At 51.2% G+C, this 11,863-nt stretch overlaps 4 protein-coding genes across 4 annotated transcripts; 3 read left to right on the forward strand and 1 right to left on the reverse strand.

Annotated features, from left to right (window-relative positions):
* The first annotated feature begins 143 nt into the window (after positions 1-143).
* On the forward strand, positions 144-1,195 carry LOC3290313 (chymotrypsin-2-like). Its single transcript, XM_565054.4, has 3 exons — positions 144-251; positions 331-893; positions 960-1,195. Exons 1-3 carry the CDS (start codon positions 200-202, stop codon positions 1,107-1,109), a joined length of 765 nt encoding a protein of 254 aa, XP_565054.4. The 5' UTR covers positions 144-199; the 3' UTR covers positions 1,110-1,195.
* Positions 1,196-1,875: 680 nt separating this feature from the next.
* Positions 1,876-2,979, forward strand: LOC1269964 (chymotrypsin-2-like). Its single transcript, XM_308619.4, has 3 exons — positions 1,876-2,035; positions 2,105-2,658; positions 2,731-2,979. Exons 1-3 carry the CDS (start codon positions 1,984-1,986, stop codon positions 2,878-2,880), a joined length of 756 nt encoding a protein of 251 aa, XP_308619.4. The 5' UTR covers positions 1,876-1,983; the 3' UTR covers positions 2,881-2,979.
* LOC1269962 (E3 ubiquitin-protein ligase listerin) lies at positions 2,900-11,853 on the reverse strand. The gene is made up of 12 exons (XM_308616.5): positions 11,380-11,853; positions 10,639-11,237; positions 9,200-10,553; positions 7,343-8,488; positions 6,985-7,257; positions 6,696-6,922; positions 6,440-6,623; positions 6,102-6,368; positions 5,551-6,024; positions 5,367-5,481; positions 3,395-3,798; positions 2,900-3,319 (listed from the first exon to the last, which is right to left on the reverse strand). The coding sequence occupies exons 1-12, from the start codon at positions 11,410-11,412 to the stop codon at positions 3,092-3,094; spliced, it is 5,304 nt and encodes a 1,767-aa protein (XP_308616.5). The 5' UTR covers positions 11,413-11,853; the 3' UTR covers positions 2,900-3,091.
* On the forward strand, positions 3,805-5,360 carry LOC5667228 (uncharacterized). The gene is made up of 2 exons (XM_001687994.2): positions 3,805-4,248; positions 4,319-5,360. The coding sequence occupies exons 1-2, from the start codon at positions 3,937-3,939 to the stop codon at positions 5,336-5,338; spliced, it is 1,332 nt and encodes a 443-aa protein (XP_001688046.2). The 5' UTR covers positions 3,805-3,936; the 3' UTR covers positions 5,339-5,360.
* Positions 11,854-11,863: the final 10 nt, after the last annotated feature.

Genomic DNA, 11,863 nt, shown 5'->3' on the forward strand with positions numbered 1-11,863 from the left:
CCATCAGAACAACAAACTAACGTAGAAAGCTTTTGATTTAATCTATGCTATCTTCGTTATCAAACGTCTTAGAATCAGAGTAATGCTTTGCGCATTTAATATGCGTTTTAAGTGCTTCCGACAACAGATCGGTATAAATAGCGATCGATTAAAGCATACATGGCATCAGTTACATACCAGTGTTGTGTAAGAATCTATCATGAGATCCATCGGTGTTTTCGTACTGTGTTCAGTGCTGTGTCTCGTCTATGGTTAGAGCGATGATCAACGATATCTCTATCTGAAGATCTATCTGAAGATACCTACAACAAATTGAAATATTCATTACAGCCCATCCCACACCGGATGACGTGGAAGGAAATGACCGTGTCGTGGGTGGTACCGACGCTCCACCCGGCGCAGCCCCATACCAGGTATCACTGCAAGGACTGTTTGGCCATTCGTGCGGTGGTGCCATCATTGATCGCGACTGGATACTGACGGCGGCCCATTGCGTGCAGACGTCGGTTAAGTTTACGAAAGTGTTGGTCGGCACCAATCTGCTCAATGCCGGCGGCCAGCGCTATGCGGTGGAGAAGTTTTACGTCCACAGTCGCTACAACAATCCCGTCTTTCACAATGACATTGCGCTGGTCAAGCTGAAATCGATGATCCAGTACGATGATCTTGTGCAACCGATCGCGTACTCCGAGTGGGAGATTCCCGAGAATGCAACGCTAACGCTGACGGGATGGGGTCGGCTATCTGGTACCGGTGCGATGCCTAACAAGCTGCAAACTATCGATCTAACGTACGTGCCGTACGAAGAATGCAAACGGCTGCACGGGAATAGTGAAAATGTCGATATTGGACATGTCTGCACGCTGACGAAGAAGGGCGAAGGCGCATGCAATGTAAGTAGTTGATTTAATGGAAGTGGTGCCTTTGAGTCAATTTCTTAATGTTGCCTATCCTTTCAGGGCGATTCTGGTGGGCCACTGGTTTATGAGGGTAAGCTTGTTGGGGTGGTTAACTTTGGCGTTCCTTGCGCCCTGGGATATCCAGATGCCTACGCAAGAGTGTCGTATTACCACGATTGGATTCGGACAACGATCGCCAACAATCCTTAAGACGTTTTTGGGCAATGTATGATGTACTTGGGTCAGCTTTGAGTAGTTTGAATTTAATAAAGATATCTTTCGATTCAGACACCGCATATACCTCTCCAAACTCCATTATTACTCTTTTGTTTGAAAAGCCTTTACGCGCTGTACGATTTCCAACTAATTCCGAGAATTTTTCGGCATTCAACAGCAGTAGTGTGCCTTTCTGGGTCATTTTTCTCGCTTTCATCACTCACTTCGGAGCTCAGTGCGCGTGTCCGATCTCTAGTAGGAGTCTTTAAAGCTGTTGGAATTATTAGAGTAAGTAGTTTGCTCACTTTCTCTGGACAAGTTGGCTTACGCTCAGCTCACGATGTATTCAAAGTCAAGTGAGGCCAAAGTCCTAGACCCCACCGAATACGGCATGTTCGATTGATAAACTACTTCCGTTATTGTAGTACGGTGAAAGCCTTCTACAATCAGCTCTGTTACTAGCAATAGTGCTCATTAGCACAAAATTCAAGGAGTTCTTTAGAACATTGATGGCTTGAAAGATAGAAGAGCTAGGATGACTTGTTGTCATATCCAATCAATTCATGAAATAATTCTTTCCAACTCTACTCTTAAATGTACTGTATGAGTCAAACTAGCTGAATCGAATCACAACTACTCAACTCCATGCTAAAAGCTATAACGAAGAATAACAGCCTCTTGAGATGCACCTAGGGAGCTTCGCCGCAGACGGGTTCCTATTCTTAATCCCATACGAGTAAATCCATGACCGGGAGATATTTTAGATTAATGATAAGGTGTTTTCGTATTCGCGACAGAGGTATAAAAACAAAACGAGTATGTCAAGCAGGGCATTAGTTACATACCAGTGTTGTGCAAGCTTCCATCCATGACGTTCTTTAGAGTGTTCGTGCTGTGTTCGGTGCTATGTCTCACCGCCGGTAGGAGTGCCATTCCCTGTGTTCCATTACAAATTTATCAAATCTGAAACAAACACAAACGTTTTGCAGCTCATCCCAAGCAGGATGATAGCGGTCGCATCGTTGGAGGTACGGAAGCAGCTCCCGGTACCGCTCCGTACCAAGTGTCGCTGCAAGGACTGTTTAGCCATATGTGCGGTGGTACCATCATCGATCGCCAATGGGTGCTAACGGCAGCCCACTGTGCCATACTGCCGCCCAAGCTAATGCAGGTGCTCGCTGGTACGAACGATTTGCGGTCCGGTGGCAAGCGGTACGGTGTGGAGCAGTTCTTCGTGCACAGCCGCTTCAACAAGCCACCGTTCCACAATGACATTGCGCTGGTGAAGCTGAAGACGCCCCTGGAGTTCGGAGAGTTCGTACAAGCCGTCGAGTACTCGGAGCGACAGCTTCCGGTAAATGCAACGGTCAGGGCGACTGGTTGGGGTAAGGTTTCGACCTCTGGGTCTGTGCCGAGAATGCTCCAAACGATCAACTTGCGGTACGTGCCGTACGAGGAATGCAAGCGGCTCCTCGAGGACAATCCAGCAGTCGACTTGGGCCATATCTGCACATTGACGAAGGAGGGCGAAGGTGTTTGTAATGTAAGTATGCCTTCTTACCATTCATGTCACTGTCCACTAAACGCTGATTGGTCTGCGTCCTTTGTTTTACAGGGCGATTCCGGTGGACCGCTGGTGTACGAAGGAAAGGTTGTCGGAGTGGCCAACTTTGCGGTACCATGTGCCCAGGGCTATCCGGATGGTTTTGCCAGTGTGTCATATTATCACGATTGGATTCGGACGACACTCGCCAACAATTCTTAACCGCGCTTCTTCAACTATGTTCATTTGTTCGATTTGTTTTCGCTTATTTACTCTTCATTGTAACTTAAATAAAGGCATCTTACCCTTCTGCACAATCTACCTAGCTTAACAAAATACCCATCTAGCTATGCGTCTCAATTTGTTTTTCGTGTAAGTGCTTAAAACCGGGGTCCCTACTCGTACAGCGGCCCAAAGTGCGCCCACACACTCGTTAGAAAATGTGTCGACAAATGGGGCACGTCGATTTGTTGCTCGTGCTGAACCACCGGTACAAGCACGGTCCGTGGAACTTCTTCTTGCAGGTTTTGCAGGACAGCTTCGGCAGCTGGCAGGTGTCTTGGTGTATAACGCTGTAGCACACGTAGCACTCCTCTACGCCCTCAAACTTACGGTCCAAATTACGCTTCCACAGCGACAAACCATCGTTAATCGAACCGTTCTACGTGCGAGACAAAGAAAACAAAACTGGTTAGGTACAGGATGAAAAGCGTTAATTACCGCCGTTACACTTTACCTGATGCGTCAGAAAGATGGAAAGCTGCATCACGACCTGACGCGACTGCAACCGTCCGCCGATCTGCTTGCCACCCTCCACCGTAACCGCACCGAGCGGGAAGTTGCTCGGCAGCGTTATGTGCAGCTCCACCTTTGCCTCGTCGATCGAGTACACGGCCATCACCTGGCGCAGGGCCGAGTGCACTTTGATCTGCATGTTGTCCTGCCGGTCCTTGCGTTCCAGCAGGGCCTGGAACTCTTCCTGGCACAGCAAGCCCGACACCGAGTTGGCCGTTATTTTGCTCACAATCGTGGAGTAGCGATGGTTTAGCCCGTTAAACCATCGGCGCAGTATTACCGGCAGATGGCGCAGCGTTTGGGCGTACAGATGGCAGGCGTAACGTTCCAGCTTTGTGTTTGGATCTAGTGGGCGAACAGAGAAGAGCAATGCGAAATGCTTAGTAACCATTGTGCAGTAAACGAATCAACTATTTTGGCTCAAATTGTACAGGTTTCGGGCGTTTTTTTTTTTTGTTTTTAGGAAGTTTTGGTCAAACAAAAATGGAGGATTGTTGCCTACAGCATAAAGCTACCGGTTACGAGCTGTTTCCCCAAGAGCTGCCGGAACTGGACACGGTTCCCTCGCTCGAGGCGGAGCTGCGCAAAGGAGCGAAGGAACGATTGGCCAACAACAAATTGCAGGCACAGCAACGAAGATCCGAAAAGCAGACATCGGTGCCAACGGTCTACAAATTGGTTCATCCGAGCCCGCAAAAGTATAAAAAGTGTCAACACAGTGGAAATTTCATCCTGGATCGAGAGGTCCTGAAGCCGGTGGAGCATATCGATTTCATAGCACTGCCTAAGGAAGTGGTAAGTGTGTTGGTGCTGTTACTATTCATCATATGAGACATTTTCCACTTCTTCTCTCTTCATTGCTTAGGTACATCATAAACGGCCCCATTACATCGAGCACAAACTTTCCTCGGCCACGAACCGCATCAAAACGTTAGCGCGCCCCGGCACGTCACGCGTTCGAAACACGCTCGAGCAATACTCGACAACACTTTCACCGAAACAAAAGCAACACCTGACGAGCCTGCTGGAACCGAAACCGTTCGTCAGCATACAGGAGTCGATCGGGTACGCTAGGCAGCAACGGTCGGACGATGCCATGTGGCGCCGGCATCGGGCCAAACAGGAGCGCAAGCTACTGCACAAGGTCCACTGTTGGGAGATTAAGCTGCTCAGGCAAACGATGCACAAGCTGTCCAAGTGTCTCGCCAGCTACTACCTGTACACGACCATGGAGCCCCTGGGACAGGAAGCGGCAAACATTTCGCGGGTAGTATTGCGCCGTATAAGCCGATTGCTGGAGGTGAAGATTAGACCAGGCAAAACGGAACAAGAAAATGACGTTATCGACGATTTTTACGTTGAATTTGCCGACAAGGTGGGAGAGTGGGTGTGGCGCATGATGCAGCAGACCGGTATAACGTTCGACAAGCAAAAGTCCTTCTCGTACGTAAGACAATCGGAATCGTTCGTTTCCGTCAACTCGAGTGTGTTTGAGCTGCCCCGGGTGGGAGGCGAAATGAGGGACGGTGAGGAGCTGGAACCGTTGAGCATTATCTCGCTGGAGCTAGTGTACGACTGTGTGGAGGAGGCAGTGCTTACGGTGGAGCGGGAGAGTGTATGCGTAGAGGTTGAGGATGGAAACGTCGGAGAAGAAGCATTGCAAGAAGGTGAAGCATCACGAAGCAAAGAATCGCTGGCTAAAGCAGATTCTAGTGACAAGATTGATACACGCGCCTCAATGAATGAGAGTGCACAGGATGGAGATGAAACGGAGAACGATATGGAAGAGCAAGTGACGGTAATTGAGAATATTCTAGCCGATGAAGCGGACGAAGATCAATCGGAAGAGAAACAGGTGGACGAAGAAGTCCCAAAGCCAACGTAGCGCTTTGCTTAAAAGAAACCAAACTTACTCTTAATCTGATTCCACTCTAAGCTGGCAAACATCGCTTGTCCATAAACCGCACAGGAGTCCGGATTGCGCAGTAGTTCCGGTGGCATCAGCTTGAAGAGTACGGGCAGGAGCAGCTGCAATAAAAAATGCACATAATAAAATAGATCCACCTAAGAAGATGATGTGTTTCGCGGAGCCCTTACCTCCTCAAACTCGTTGCGCGATATCCAGGAAGTGTAGATCGATCGCAGCTCGGACGGAGCTTTGGCACAGATACCGAGAATACAGTCCCACAGCAGCAGGTAGGACAGACAGTGCGATCTGGCCTCGGCCAGCTTTTCCTGCTCGGCGACGCTCGTGGCCGTCTCCTGGTCGGCCGGTTTGTAGTGGAAATCGGCCACAAACTCGTGCAGCAAATCCTGGTACTCGTCCAGTGGCAGCCGGAAACGCTCCAGCAGATGCCAGCTATCGTCTGCTTCTTCGCCACTCTCCTGCTGCCGCTCGGTTGACTCGGAGCGCTTCAGCAGCTGCTCCTGATCCCGCTGTACCAGCCCGATCGAGAGCGACCTAAGCATGGCGGTAGCGGCGTACCGTACGCGCTTGTTCCGGTGGCGAATGTTGGTCAGCGAGAAGGTGATGAGATCGTCCAGGGATGTTTTTGAGTCCACTTTGTTTGCCTGGTAAAAGTGGGGTGAGGAACCGGGTTAGAAGCGTTTGTGCTACTCTTTGTCTCAACGTGAGCTTTGGCGCTTACCTTCAGCACGTGATTAAAATCGATCGCTTCCACGTACGGGCAGATGCTTTCGATGAAATATTCATCCGATTTGCGCCCGCTGTCCAACGCATTCACAATACCAATGAATGCTTTCAGCAGCACCAGATTAACGTCCTTCGAGAACACGTTGTCCCATTCCTCGATCACGTTCGTGAGCAGTTCGGTGGAGCTGCGCTGCCGCTCTGCATTGAAGAACTGCATCAATCCGTTAAACAGCCTAAACAGTGCCGCAATAAAGAGGGAAATCTAAAAAAACGGACAAAGAATACAGATTTAATGCGTGACACGTGACATCGGCGCACACGCGCGGCACTTACATTGTGCGTATGGTAGTGGGCAAAGCTTTTGGAGACGGAAAGCGTCCACGAGCTGAGGGCAATGCGAATAAAGTCCCACTTGGAGATGTCCAGCTCGCTGGGGAAGTAGCGCAGCACCACCGTCAGCACGTTGGCCACCTCCATGTCGAGGAAGATTTTGCTTTCGTCCGCTTGTGCCAGATCACTGCAAAGAGGTTGGAATGGGATTAAATTATTGTAGCTCATTCCACAAAACCAATCATCCCCATTTGCTTACCAATTGTAAAGCAACATTTTGTTGGCCGCCTGTCGGGTGATGAGCTCGTGCAGCACAATCAAGCAGTTGCCGATGATTTTCCGATCGTTCAGTTCGTTGTAGTTGGTGGAGAAGTGATTCTCTATCAGGCAGCGGGCCGAGGCGAGCTTTACCAGCACGTCAAAGTAGTTTTCAAACAGGTTCGGTCCGATGGGAAGACATTTCGGTTTCATCTTTGCACCCAGACACTGGAAAAGTAAAGGAATACATTATTGTATGGGGTCAAAGATAAACAAATGCCTAAACTTACCTGCACTATGTTAATGTAGGCCACGAGATCCTCGCTGTTGTTGGCCACCGTCGAAGCGTCCTCGTACAACAGAACGGGCCCGTTTTCCTCATCCGCGTACTGATCGATCACTAGCAGCGCATTCAGACATTTGGCCCAGAGCATACCGTGCTCGTTGGCCAGGGTGAACAGTTTCCGTTTGATTTCCTGCACGATATCCTGTGGTACGTTCCTTAGCAGAAGCGATAGCTTCTCCTGGACTGCGAGTATTAAACATTCAACGACGGATTCAAGCTGATGGGAGGGAAATGGAAGAAAAGGGATGATTGTTTAAGCTGATTATGAAGAACTCCTACTTAGGTAATTGAGTTGAACGTACCTGCTCCGTATTGTACAGCACCGTATCCCCGACGGAGGCCAAATATATCACAGACAGTACCTTCTCGTAGATCAGTTTCGACCACGAGCGCAGAATCCAAAGCTCCTCGTCCTCCTCTTCGTTGCCATCGCCATTCTCAGACACGTCCATTTCCTCCTCCTCTAGCTCATCCTTCCGCTCATCCACATCCATTTTGTCTGCCTGTTCGCTTTTCGCTGGCCGCTGCTGTTTTAGCTTCGCTTTGCACGACAGCTTCAACACAACGCTCACTGCACCAAGCGCCCGGGCTAGCAAGCTCTTCATCGCAACAACAAACTGTTCGTTGGACAGTGCGGGAGATGTGGAGAGTCGCAATTGTTTCGTTATCAGCCGTCCCTGGAGCAGCTCGGTGTACTCCGCCAGATGTGCCGTTTCGTCCGTTTGACGCTGCAGCTCCACCGTGCGCTTTTCAAACAGTTCCCTCAGCATCGCGTCGACCTGTTGGCAACGTTTGGGTCGGTCGTGTTTGTGCGATTCCGTGGCACAGGCAATTAATTTGGCCGTTAGTTCAGCTACCCTCTCCAGCAGCACCAGTATGTCCGCCTGATCCGCCCTGCTGGCTAGAGCGGCCAGCCGCTCGTCAATCGTGTTTACGCAACGCACGAGCAGCTGCCCGTCGAGCTCGATGTCTTCACCGGACAGTGCATCCTGCCAGGCGGTCGTTGCCTCCCACAGCGTATCCTCGGACAGATGCTCACTGACCACGTTGTGGACGCTGAAATCGAACAGCGTTCCGAACAGTGCCCGGTGCAACTCGGTCAGCCTGCCGTCGCTGCAGATGACGGGCATGATTTGGGCGAGAAAGCTTATGCAACCGTCGTGCAGCTCCTGCTTCGAAGCGTCTCGCAGGGGGTGCGTGACGGTGTCAATGATTCTCCTGCATGTTTCCGCGTCAATCAATATCTCGCCATTGCTGGCCACGAAAAAACATTTCTGCAGCAGTATCATGTTGTCCTTCGTGTTACCGTTTGCGACACCAACCGCACATTCGATAATGTTGCTCGATACCTCGGGCTGCGAGAGGAACTGCTTAATGTTTGGCTCCTGGCACAGTGGGTGGCTGAGCGCGCGCAGGATGATCCAGCTTTGAACGGTTTTGTTAGCCATCTGGGGGGGCAAAGAAAACAAAAATGATGTTTAAGAACTCCATATTTTTTTTTAATTTAATTTAAAAACATCCATTCTACAAATGGAACGAAATTTTCTGCATCAAAATCAAATAAAATCCACCAAAAAGATCATCAACACGTGTACCATTCGTGCAAAAGATATGTTGTACAAAGGTTTATAAATCATTTACCCCTCTTTGCTCGTTCTTCCCGCATGAAATAAACAATTTATGACCCCAGCAAAGGCCATTTACCTGTCTCGTAATGCAGCAATTGTTTTTGACGGGGGTAAAGAAAACATACTCCACCCGTGCTGCACAAAAACCCTTCGCCCGAAAGGTCACTAATGGCAACGGAAATAACACCCAATCGGTACATCGTACCCGTGAAAAGGCCATCGTACTGTGTCCCATCAAACAGTACTTTAACCTTTAGCCGGGACGGTGCGAAATGGAAGACGGAGCCCAATTGCTTCATTTAATATCGTGTCATCGCATGCCAGTGGCATCGACAAAAGGACATGTAGCTTGGAGCGTTGGCAGTGTGCCAATAAACGTGTACGTTTGCTATTTGTCCTACAGTCCCACAGTCAATGAACGGAAGAATGTATCTCCCTTCAATGCACGCGATTGAAATAAATTCAGCAAACGCTTCCCATCACGTGCTTCCCTCTCAAACAAATCGGTGTGAATGTGTATCGATTACGCACCTTTATCCATTTGTTTAGCAGCGCTGCCCGTTCGTCCGCATCGAGATACTTGTACAGGATCATGATCAGCTCCACCACGTACTCCGACTGCAGCTTAGCATCCTGCAGCCATCGTGCGAACGTATCGAACAGACACTTGATGTTTTCACTGTCGTGGGCCAGAAACACGAACAGCTCCCGGCCCTGGAACGCTCGCACCAGATACTCCAGCTGCAGCACATACCCATCGTCCCGCTCGACGCTGATCTTAGCGATGTACAGCTGGCAGATGCGGTACACGAGCAGCTGCAGCTGGTTCTCGAACCGATTCGCGTGATCCCCGCTGGTGAGCGGACAGCTGCCACCGTCCACCGCATCCTCGGCGTTCGGGTTTTCCACCGCAAACTTCACCCGCTTGTGCGACGTACGGCGCAGATTCTGCACCAAATCCACGTGCGCATCGGTTATGCTCGCCGCATTGTCCTTGCAGTCCACGCTTTCCTTCACCACCCCGTACAGCCGCTCCCAGAACGTCACCAGCAGTCGCACGTACAGCGGATGCGTCGCACTGTGCTGACACCAGTGGTCCAGCAGGTTGGCCATGCTCTGAAACACGTACTTCCCGCAGGCCGCTTCACTCGTAATGCACCACGCAATCACCCCCACCAGATGCTGATCGAGCAGATTCATGCAGAACTCTTCCCGGGCCGCTTCCGCCATCGTTTCGTCCCGCACGGCTTGCAGCACCACGTACTGGAACGATTCGTAGTACGCCTGCGAAACGGCCGTCACGTCCGCCCGGCTCGACTGTACCGCCTTCAGCCCTTCGTTCATGCTTTCGAAGAAGAGGCTGTAGAATTTGGCCAACCGCTCGTCGCCGAGCACTTCGCGCGTGAAGCCCGACACCAGCGGCAGCATGTGGGGGTAGACGCAGGCCGCATTGCCACCACCGCCACTTCTCAGCAACTTCCACAGCTTCGGAAACACGGCCTTGTCGAAGTTGAGGTGCGTGTGCCAGCCAGCCAGATGCGCCTGGATCAGCACGATCGAGCTCCACACGTGCGTCACGACGGTTGGGTCAGTTTCGTCCAGAAACTGGAACACGCTCGTCGTTATCTGCGCCTGGTGCTGTTCCACCAGGAAGGGGGCGTGTTGGAGCAGCGCAGAAATGACCTCGAACCAGGCCGCCCGAATTGCGGCCGTTTTGTGCTTGTGGTACGTCCAGAATTTGGGGCTTTTCAGCAGCTCCGCATTCTTGTCGGCCGATTTTTGCAGATTCTCCGGCGGAATGCGGCTTAGATAGAGTGCGTACCCGCGCAGGCTGGATATGAGCACGCGCTGGTACTTGTTTTCACACTCTTCCGGTGTGTGGGACCTGTTCAAAGGAAGTAATCAAATCATATTTTAAGAAAAACTGTAAAATACACCCTTTTCCCTCTCTCGGTCATCCGCTCACTCACTTCGGATTGCTCAGCGTGATGGCCGTGTGGATGGTCAGGTTCTTCGTGTAGTAGTCGAGTATTTCCTGCTCGCAAAACACAAACACCTCGCTCACCTTGCCCGGCGGAAAGGCGCTGCTGAACGACTGCAGCGCGGTACTGGCGGCCGGTGCGTACGTATCGTACTGGGACGAGATCCAGGCCGGCGCCAGCTGCTTCAGGAACGGGGCAATTTTCTTACCGGCCCGGCGCACGATCGCTGCCTGCGCCTGCTGCGTCGTTTCCCGCACCCGGTGCTCCGCATCGGTCGACAGGTTGACGAACAGGCGGGGCCAGAAGGGCAGCACCGCTTTCACCACTTCCAGGTCGGCCCCGTTCATCAGCTCGGTGAATTCGAGCAATGCCTTCGTCTTGGTGGTCGGATCCTTCTTCAGCATCTTGCGCAGCACTATCTGCAGCGTATCGTCCAGGTTCGGGTCCAGCTCGTCGACGCTGTGGTTGGGGTCGATCTGCACAAACCCGGGCACGACCGGCATGCTCGTGCTGTCCAGCGCGGCAAACCCGAACAGTGTCGGCACGGAGGTGCCGAGCAGTTCCGCACTGCGCCCACTGCTCGACGGCTACCGGACGCGATGGGAGCGGGGGGAAATCGATTAGCATGAATGGTGAAATTGATACGACACGGGGATGGGGGGGAGGGACTCCCTGACCGTACACGTCAACGGCAAGAGGGGACACCCCAGGCAGCAGGCACCGTCTTACCTTGGTGTTTCCTTTCGTTCGCTTCCCGCCCATTCTGAGTCTGGGGAGTAGTGTGGACTGTTTTCACCGAGGGGGAAGTTTTGTGTGAGTGTGTGATGCACCGAAAAGGGCACAGAGTATTTGGACGTCCTTTCTGCTACCGATCTCACGATAAATATCCGCAGCCAACAAGCTAGCAGCCAGCAGCGACGTGATTCCAACGCGATACGAACGTACACACAAGCACACGCACACGCACACAGGTAACAGCTGTCAAGCAAAGGTGCTGCTTACCGCGCCAATAAGCAAAACAGTGCGGCAAAATGCTATTAAATCGGGATTTTAACAACTTTCCAACACTCAAATGGTAATTTAGCAGACACAATCACTAAAAACAATTCAATTTTGCTTTTATTTCGCTCTATTGCACGATTATTTCGCGCTCCTTACCAGCACACAACCTGCCGAGTGTGGCTTGTTAAGCACTGTACGTGTGTCACAGCTT

This window comes from Anopheles gambiae, chromosome 2 (assembly GCF_943734735.2).
Source record: "Anopheles gambiae chromosome 2, idAnoGambNW_F1_1, whole genome shotgun sequence".
NCBI classification, from domain to species: domain Eukaryota; kingdom Metazoa; phylum Arthropoda; class Insecta; order Diptera; family Culicidae; genus Anopheles; species Anopheles gambiae.